The 10,016-nt window shown below is 43.7% G+C and overlaps 1 protein-coding gene across 1 annotated transcript; it reads left to right on the plus strand.

Moving 5' to 3' along the window:
* The first annotated feature begins 2,794 nt into the window (after positions 1–2,794).
* Positions 2,795–9,889, plus strand: pgr (progesterone receptor). Its single transcript, XM_034863082.1, has 8 exons — positions 2,795–3,929; positions 4,765–4,874; positions 5,652–5,768; positions 6,068–6,373; positions 7,384–7,528; positions 7,698–7,828; positions 8,498–8,655; positions 9,345–9,889. The coding sequence occupies exons 1-8, from the start codon at positions 3,070–3,072 to the stop codon at positions 9,498–9,500; spliced, it is 1,983 nt and encodes a 660-aa protein (XP_034718973.1). The 5' UTR covers positions 2,795–3,069; the 3' UTR covers positions 9,501–9,889.
* Positions 9,890–10,016: the final 127 nt, after the last annotated feature.

Here is a 10,016-nt window from a genome sequence, read left to right on the forward strand (position 1 = left end):
CAGACTCTACCTGTCAAGTCCCTGAACAGAGCTACTGTGATGCCTTTATCCCAAGGGACGCTAAGGGACGGTACAGCAGTTATTACAGCAGCCACACCGTTTAAAAAAACATACTATTTTAGTATGAGATCACACCATGTGTTCCAGTAAACTGCATTTAGTGACTGTAATATCACTTTTGATGATGAGGGTTCAGAGAGATTGTCTTTAAAGTTTTCTTCAATAAATGTTGATGCTGCAGCTAAAACAGTGTGCAGGATTTTGATTTTCCTCAAGTGTCTGCAATATTAGAAATTTGATTTTAAAAAGTACCAGAACATGGGTTTGCATCAGAAATAGTCTATATCTACGACGTTCCACTACCAGGATTGTTTCAGTGCCGCCTGAAATTACACCGGATGTCACAGTCTTTCCAGCTGGATGTCCCTTACCTCCCGCTTTCTATGTGTTGTAGGCTAATATTCAACTCTGCTGGATTTCTGAGGACTATTACCCGGTCCTCAGGTCTCTGCAGGGTAAATCCAGACAGCTAGCTTACCTATCTGTCCAATCTGAGGACTATGGTTACCTGGTCCTCAGATCTCAGCAGGGTAAATCCAGAAAGCTAGCTAGACTATCTGTCCAATCTGAGGACTATGGTTACCTGGTCCTCAGATCTCAGCAGGGTAAATCCAGACCACTAGCTAGACTATCTGTCCAATCTGAGGACTATGGTTACCTGGTCCTCAGATCTCAGCAGGGTAAATCCAGACAGCTATCAAGACTATCTGTCCAATCTGAGTTTTCTGTTGATGACTAAAACTACTACGTACACACGTTCCACCAAGACAACTTCCTTCCTGAGACTATTTAGCAGAGACACCATGGCTCCGCCTGGAACTTAGCATCGCCCAGGACCATTGTGATTGGTTTAGAGAAATGCCAATAAACCAGAGCACGTTTTTCTCCCATTCCCAAATGCTGTGTGGACTAGCCGGACCCTCCTCCGCAGCGCTGTGGAGGAAGGTCTGGCAATGCAAGACTACACAAAAATTGAAGGCTGGTGGAGCCATGGGCAAAGTAAAAGTAGGCCACAGCATGACAATCCTCTCTGATATTGTCGGACAAATGACGTAGGAGATAGGGCCAAGGCCTATGTGTGCATCATGAGCACATGCATCAGCAACATCCGCACTCAGCTGATTAACTTGAATAGTAGAACACTGGCTGTAATCTCACCAAGATAACAGAAATGTAAATTTGACGAGTACAAAGCAGGTGAGAGTGCCGTATGTTCTTATGATAGAGCACCACTATACAGAAGGCGCATTTGGAAATATTCAAACTGACCTAACATAACCCTCCATAACAGCGAAACTACGCCCACAGAATGCATTCTTCCTATGGTCAATGGCACTGTAATAAAACACTAGTGAACATGAACAACTCTCTCCCAAATCCAAAAACTAGAGTGCTGAAACTTAAATCTGTGATGTCATTATGTAAAAGTGTGGAAGCGCTTCATAGATAATGAATTGGGACAGATGTTATAGATGAGCCTGAATGCATTCAGGAATATTCTGAGTATGTGGGAACATTTTCTGTTTTAGCACTGAGAACACTGCAAGAGAATAAAGCTCATTTTGGGTATATAAAAAAGAAAAAGAAAATCAGTCTCCCAGTCATTGTCTATGGAGCAGCTCCACTCTCTATAACTGATGACATCACAAGTTTGGGATTTGACTGATTGAACTTTCCTAGGCCATAGGAATAAAATGGAACTCCTAATTTAGGAGTTCTTTAACTTAGCTCACTGTCACTAAGATTGCAAGTTGTCCCAAAGTGGAAAATACAACTTCCCCTCCACCTGTCCATTGGTTACAAACAGCCTTCACATGGACCAGATACATATATACATACTAATGATGACAACATCGGGTTTTGGCCTACAGTTGAACTTAGCAGGACTGGGAAGAATGACTATGAGTTTTGTAATAATGATTAACCTACTGAAAGCATTGTAGTATCATAATGATAAAATGGAAACTATTGCAAACAGTAGTAAAGACATGGAAAATATTCACAGCACATCCAACAAATGGTCAACATGCATAACATCATATAATGGATATCCTCTATGAGTAATATAGCTACAAATGTAAAAAAAAGAAGAAAAAAAATAAAAAATAAAAAAGCACACAGACTTGGTTCACTGGCATGCCCCGCCTCCATGTGGCCATTAACATGTCAGCAGGTTTCCCATTGGGCGAGATGCTACAGTAAACGGTTGCATGCTATTTTATGGAAATGTCTGTGTTTCCATTAACCATAAATGAAATGTAGGCTATTTGGAATTCATGATTTGGAGAGACAAATGGGAGAGGATATTTCAACCAAAAAAAATTCTCCTAAACAATCTGCCCCCCCCTTACTTCTGAAATAATGTCTACGCCCCTGGTATCATGTCTCACCTTCAAACGGCACCAAGTCTCCAATATCTTCTCATTTGGCCAACCGTGTCGTCATGGGTGGAGTCTAGTGACCCTTGACATTGAAGTGATCCATGCTCCTCATTGGCTGGCTGTTCAGCAGTAAGGGTAGTATAACACCATCCATCTCTGGAGTGGATGCGCATTGATTCAGAACCTGGCACCTTAGGAGGATGGACTATTCAGTCTGAATGAGGAAAACTAATAGGAATCTGTGGAAAAAAGGGAAAAGAACCCCCCCCCCCCCCACACACACACACACACACATTCAGCTTTGAAACATGACACCTACAGCCAGAAAGGGGAACTATAGGCCTACTTGTATTATACCTAAATCTGCCAGGTTCATTTTCTGAAAGTACTCATAATTGCGCACGTGACATCCCCATCAACGGTTGCCTTTCTTTATTTTCAACAGCAGTTGCATTATTCAGAACATTGTATATCTGTCTGTGTGAAAGAAAGACAGAAAGAAAGACGTAGTCACAGCCTTTCTCTCAACGGGGAGGAGGATTACAGGGACGTCTCTGAGCGACAACCTCCACGCAGTCCAACCTCCGCGCGCACTCCAGTCTCCGCTGTGCGCCTCACGGTCCACACCATGGAGAATAAAGCAAACGGGAGAATGAGCACCAGCATCAGCACTTCCATCGCGGACTCCACCGACACAAGAGTAAGTGACTTGGTGGAAGCTGGCTACATGAACACTAAGTTATCGAACGAGTCACAGTCTGGAACGTGCATTTCCTCCTCCGTGCGTCATTTTGGAAACAGCGGCGCGCTGTTCCAAGGTCTAAACTCCAGCGGCGACAACGCAGTCTCCATTCTCGATGGTTCACCTGTCGGGAAACATTTTTATGACCGGAGCAGTGACTATGTGAAGTGTGACAGCGTGCCGTGGGAGGATTTCGCTGAAGTTCAGAGGACGAGTTTGGCCGCGTCCGAAAGTGGAAGCCTGTCCTCGATGACCGGAGCGTGCAAGTTCATCAAAGATGAGAAGGAGCCTGCTGTGATCATGGACAGCCCCTGTCCCAAATTTCATCCATCATCGGACATACCTGTTCTGGACCCCTGTTGTGACAGCGACAGGAAGCAGCAGCTGGGGCTCGGTGACGGGGAGTCTGCCGCAGCCGTTCCTTTACCGGGGCTGGAGGGAGCTCCGAACTTTCTGATGGACATGAACCAGTCCGAGACCAGCCAGCTGAGGACGGACTCCAGGTGCGCTTTGTCCGGGAAGGCGCACAACAACTTTGACGCCAACGCGCACGCAGCCCAGCATCTGGCCATGTATAAGAGCGACTCTCCCCGCTGGCACACGCACACGGCTCCGGCTGAGCCCCATCACTGGTGCCAGTCCGTAGGGGGACCCGAGGATCCGTTCTTACACGTCAGCGGCTACGATGGGATCCAGAACCAGGTCCTGATCCAGAGGAACCCGTCCCCGTTCTCTGCATTCCCCGGGTAACTACCAGAAACGTTGGCCTGAAGGCACTTGTGGAAATATATAGATTATATTCCATCTGACCTTTTGATCAAAGCTGAGTCAACAGTGAACTTTGAATGTGGGCCTAAGTTTGCTACTTGTGTGACAGTTGTAGTTAAAATATAGAATAAGACAGCAGTTTTGCCAGATTATAGAGGTTTGCCTACATAAAGTGATGAGCATGGTAATTAATCACGTTTTAGGACAAATGATTTGCCACTGCACAACAATTCCCCGTTATGAACTCAGTCAGGCCATCTCTGCAAAGAAAGTGGAAAACAAGTATGTCTTATAAGGAGTCATCTCATAACTGTCTGTCTAAACTGTAATATGTCTCTTTAAAAAAAATAACGTTGAAAACAAGAGATAATGAGAACATCTTATCCAATTTGGTCTGGTTTTAGTTTTGCCATTTAAACTAAAAAAATAACTGAATAAAAATGTTTTAACCATCTACACCTGGATATTTTAATATAACTATGGGCCCTGAATGGTCCTTCCTTCTGTCTTTTCCTTGCAAACATAGCAAGAGGCCTCTTAAACAAGCTTCACATTCACCAAGGGTTAACATGAATGGAAGAGTAGAGAGTAAAGCAACATTTCGTTCTTACCTTTGATCCTACGTGGATCAAACTTTGGTGATGATTTACCCCGCGATGTTACTCAATGGAGCTACTGCCCGTTTCACCCACATATCCCAAGATTCATAGGGGCTTACATTTTAAAATCAGAGTGTTCTCCTTGAAGACTCAATGGGCCCGTCTGCCGTGTTGAGATGAGTTCATCAATGTGTGTTTTTGTTCTTTTCTTCAGGATGCCGCCTCAGAGAGTGTGTGTGATCTGTGCTGATGAGGCATCTGGTTGCCACTACGGAGTCCTAACCTGCGGGAGCTGTAAGGTCTTTTTTAAAAGAGCAGTAGAGGGTGAGCATAAAAACACTTCCCCCAGTTTTCCACATTAAGCACAAGTCCTACAATTTATTTTCTTTTTGTACACACTTTGTCATATAATGAAGGGGAAAACAATCATCAGCTACAGAAGACAGGTGAACTGCCTTTTCCACAGATTATGTTCTATTTCAAGATGCCTTTCACATCTGGCCAGTGACAGCTGATCAAATGTACTAGAGTGGACTAGGGGGTGTCTGTAAATAGAAATGTCAATTTTTTTTCTCCATTTTTCTGTTGATCAGTGGGCTTTGTTCCCAACAGATGAACTAAACAATGAAAACGTAAAGAAAAAAAGACTAAAGGCGACACTACACGCTGTTATTAAATATTTATCTCCACTGGCAGCTACCACAAGTCTTCCGTGAATGCTTTGGTACATTAAAAAGGGAGTTAGACATTCAATTTGACTGACCTTCTTTGCCAGTCATTAGCAACTGTATCACATTGACCAGTGTTCACTGTGTTCCTCGTCTTGGACTTGTTTTTCCTTTTTATCTTGCCATGTGAGATTATATAGGAGTCATTATGTCTCAGCATGGCCGTGTCACTCTGTCCTCACAGCCTTGCCTCTATCTTATTTTCTTCTTCAGCTCTCTCCTCAGAACGCTGCCTCTGTGCGGATGAAGTAGCCATGTTAATAGTCAAAAGCCCCTCAACACTCCCCCCCCCCTCATTATGTGCCTCTCCTCCTCCAAACATATTTGAAAATTAAGTGCTGTTGAATTGCCTTCTCTCTTTTTCACTCCACAGGCCATCATAGTTATCTCTGCGCTGGGCGAAATGACTGCATTGTGGACAAAATTCGGAGGAAAAATTGCCCTGCCTGTCGCCTTCGAAAGTGCTATCAAGCAGGAATGATGCTCGGAGGTACTAGTTAGTAGGATTTCTTTTTTGCATGCTAACATGGAGCTAATGCACCCATGTGGCACAAATGAAATGAAACCGATTGGTTCTGTAACAACAAGTCACACTTTGAATCCATGATCAGGAAAGAGAATATTACAGCGGCTCAGATCCCAAAGACAATAATGAATCTGGATCAAACAGGATCTTTTTGCAAATTGTGAATTTACTGGGCATAGATCATTAAAGCGCTGCAAAGTTTTATGGACAAAAATTGTGCTGTTTGACATCCCATGTAACCATGCCTTGTTCTCATAACACAGGCAGGAAGCTGAAGCGTTTCGGGGCCTTGAAAGCCTTGGGTTTGTCCCCGGCCCTGATGTTCCAGTCAAACATGGCCATGTCCAGCGACAGTCAGGCCATGAACTCCATGTCTTGCATACCAGGGATCCGTGAGGTGCAGCTCTCCCAACAGATCCTCAACATCCTGGAAAACATCGAACCAGAGATTGTGTACTCTGGCTATGACAGCACCCAGTCCGAGGGCCCACACATTCTGCTCAACAGCCTCAACAGGCTGTGTGAGAAACAGCTGCTGTGGATCGTGAAGTGGTCCAAGTCTCTGCCAGGTAACGGCTCTCTGCAGCTCAGGGTCACCACATTTGTCGCCATGGGGATCTACCTGCAGGTCTGACCGAAGGTCTCAGCTTTAGACACTTCCTGAGATGGAAGGCCTTGTAATGCCATGCGTATCTGTTATGAAAGACGTGATTCCAAGTGGTAAAAGATAATTTGTCATAGAACTGTTTTCTGCAATGTTTAGCAATAAAGGTGTAAACTGAGAAAAATGTTACTGGAAAGCTAGTCCTGTCTCCACAGCGCTGTGGAGTAACGTGTCATACATTCTGGGATAGGAGAAAACAACGCTAGGGATGCACAACATGAGGAAAACTCAATCTAATTGCGATCATTCTGACAGGTATTGCAACATTAATCACGATATTGGAGGGAATGGTTAGTTTTGTATTATTATTCTCATTAGGAAGTAAAAATATTAAAATGATTATAGTGTTATTTTGGCAAACAGAGATGTTTTCTGTAGTCTGTAGGGCAAGATGTGCAGGCCGGAATGTCTCTGCAGCGCCACGATACTTCATTCAGAACGCTTTGTGACATATTTTGCCGTTACCAGATATTGCGCCCCACCTGCAATTTGGTAATTGTACTAGTCCATATTGTGGTTTTGATAAATTGCCATTAATTGTGCATTAGCTCTTACCAGTGTATGGCCGTGTGTACTTCGTCCACAGCGATCCCACCAACCGCTCCGTATACGTCCCAGTTAGAGATGAAATGCCCTAAACATATTCTTTGTAAGTCTTTATTATTATTTAAGTATCTGGTTGTTTCGTGAAGCGAAGAGATTTGGAGAGCGAGGAAGGGGCCTGACATCGAGTGCGTGAGCCCCGGGCCGGATGTCAGGCTTTATCCTGGAATGTTCTCCCAATGACTACTGGAAAACTATATACTGCACCACTTATGCATGTACTTGATGGTATATTAGTGCACAGATGTTTTGACAGATTACATCTACTATGGAAAAAAATCAATAAATACAGGATTTTCTTTTCTGTTTAAGGGTTTCGTAATCTTCAGATCACTGATCAGATGACCCTCATCCAGTACTCGTGGATGAACCTGATGGTCTTCTCTCTCGGGTGGCGCTCCTTTCAGAATGTCACCAGTGAATATTTATACTTTGCACCGGATCTGGTTCTTAGTCAGTAAGTTGACCGTCATCCCACATGCAACTTGAGTTGGCTTTTCATTCCTGATGATTAACTATTAAGCATTACAGGCATGAGAGTGGTCGTTTTTCCCAAAGCAAAGAGTTTTGATGAAAAAGAGCGGATTGTTCAGACACATGAACTATTTTATGTTTCTGTCTGCCAGGGAGCAAATGAGGAGATCGCCGATTTATGACCTCTGCCTGGCGATACAGTTCATCCCTCAGGAGTTTGCAAATCTTCAGGTTACCCGAGAGGAGTTTCTCTGCATGAAAGCCATAATATTACTAAACACAGGTAAAAGCCAGAAGACTCATGAATTCCTGAATCAGACTCCTGATTCCTTGTTTGTTGACCTTCTTGTTTGAACTAACCACGCTGAGTAATACTGTGTTGCCAACAGAGATGTGTAGCTTTGATGATTGTCTACTGTAGAGCTGCACAATACCGGGAGTGTTCAGGGTGAATGGACCGTGGCAAGATTTATGTAGCCACTGCTATCAAGTCCAATTTTTACACTGACTGAAAGACATTGATTAACACGGCAGCATGTAAGGTCTTAACAAACATTTCCTTACTGTTTGTTTCGCTTGTTAAAGTGCACATATTATGAAAAAGTTACGTGCTTCCACAGGCATACAAACTTAGAAAAAAACATCCATGGTGTTTTGAGTGAGATCCGGTTTCTGAATGTCCTTTGTCTTCAGTCTCTGGGTGAGCTAGTTTCTACACACCTAATGTTCACAGCCCAGACTAGCAGCTAGCTTCTACATACCTAAGTAGCCTGTGTATAGGGTGCTTAGGGTGGAGATGTGTTAACATTCAGAGTTAGTTGTATTTAATTATACATTTCTTTTTTTAAATCTGCTGAAAATTCTGCGGAATTCGGCTTTTGTCCTGGCCCTGCTGATCATTGTCCTATTTTAGAGAAAAGTATTGTTTAACCTGAGTTCTGCCTGTTCGCAGTGCCTCTTGAGGGACTCAAAAGTCAGGCAGCATTCGAAGAGATGAGACAGAACTACATCCGGGAGCTGACCAGGGCCATCCACATGAGGGACAAGGGCTTGATGGCCAGCTCCCAGCGGTTCTACCACCTCACCAAACTGATGGACGCCATGCACGAGGTAGGCTCTGCTCCCTCCCAGCAGCACTGACTCAGGTCTTAGGCTACATCTACACTGCTGAGTTTTCATTGTAAGCTGCGTTTTGAGACAGAAACGGGGGGGGTGATTGTGTAGACTGATTGATTGACATTTTCCAGAATCTCTAAATAGGAATTGCTTTATGTTGCCTATTTATTTCTATTCCTCAACGTTAATCACTGGCGTCTGTACGTCGCCAATCTTGTTTATGAATGTGTGCCCTCAAAAACTGTACCCGGGAGTACAAAGATCAGGTATGAGGTCACGGGTAGTAAGTTACGGGTTTGTCGTTCCGGGGCACTTTTACGGGTAAAAGGTTGTGAAAACAGGGGTAACGGGTTGTAACAGGCTGGTGCAAACTGGAAACAGATTGTCTGATGTTACCATGCGGTTGAAAATCATGTCAGCTGCCTAACTGATAAGGCTGGCTGACGTGGATTAGTCTCACCAAAAGGTTTCTGTTTGTGCCCGTCTAGACTACTTAGCAACCACAGAGGTTTCAAACCAAAACGGCGGCAGCAGTGTTTCCAAGTGTCTCTGTTTTAGGGGCTCAGAAATGCTGCAAAAGATATACGTTTTTTAAACCAAAAGGTAGTAGTGTATATGTAGCCTTAATCTAACTGCTACTTTAATGAGGACCAAAACCATTATGAATGTCTCCTTTCTGACAGATAGTGAAAAAGGTCAACCTGTTCTGCCTGAGCACCTTCATCCAGGCGGATGCCATGCGAGTGGAGTTTCCCGAGATGATGTCAGAAGTCATTGCCTCCCAGCTTCCCAAGGTCCTGGCCGGCATGGTGAGGCCCCTCACATTCCACACCAAGTGATGATGCCGGCACAGACATCCCTAATCTGCGGAGACATCTTGGGACTGGATTCTTCATCCCACAGTTACTGGATTCTTTATAGCCTTCACTATTGTAGTCATCATTACTTTTGTTAAGGGCCTTCCAACGGTCTTAGCCCTTTTACATTATGAGGTAAAACAGAATGAACATGTTTAAAATATGTTTTTTAGTACAGAACTCTTTAATATGATAAATTCAGAGAGACAAATCAATAAAGCGCCTGTGTATAACTCTGGTTTATCCACCCTTTCCCATCCTACAGCTTGTCTATAGAGAGTACTTACTAGCTGATATACAGTAGGTTTTGAAAACCACTAGAGATCCTAATATTTTTGTACTGAAGCTTCAAAAATAAAAATAAATACTTGCTTACTTACCATATTATAACATAAAGTTGATGTAGGAGACATTGAGACCTGCCAGTTAAAGGAGAATTCTGGTCGATTCCAACATGTAGCTCTGTGGTCTGTAAATGTGGAGGATATGTTTGTATCT

The sequence above is a fragment of the Etheostoma cragini genome, chromosome 3 (genome assembly GCF_013103735.1).
Source record: "Etheostoma cragini isolate CJK2018 chromosome 3, CSU_Ecrag_1.0, whole genome shotgun sequence".
NCBI classification, from domain to species: domain Eukaryota; kingdom Metazoa; phylum Chordata; class Actinopteri; order Perciformes; family Percidae; genus Etheostoma; species Etheostoma cragini.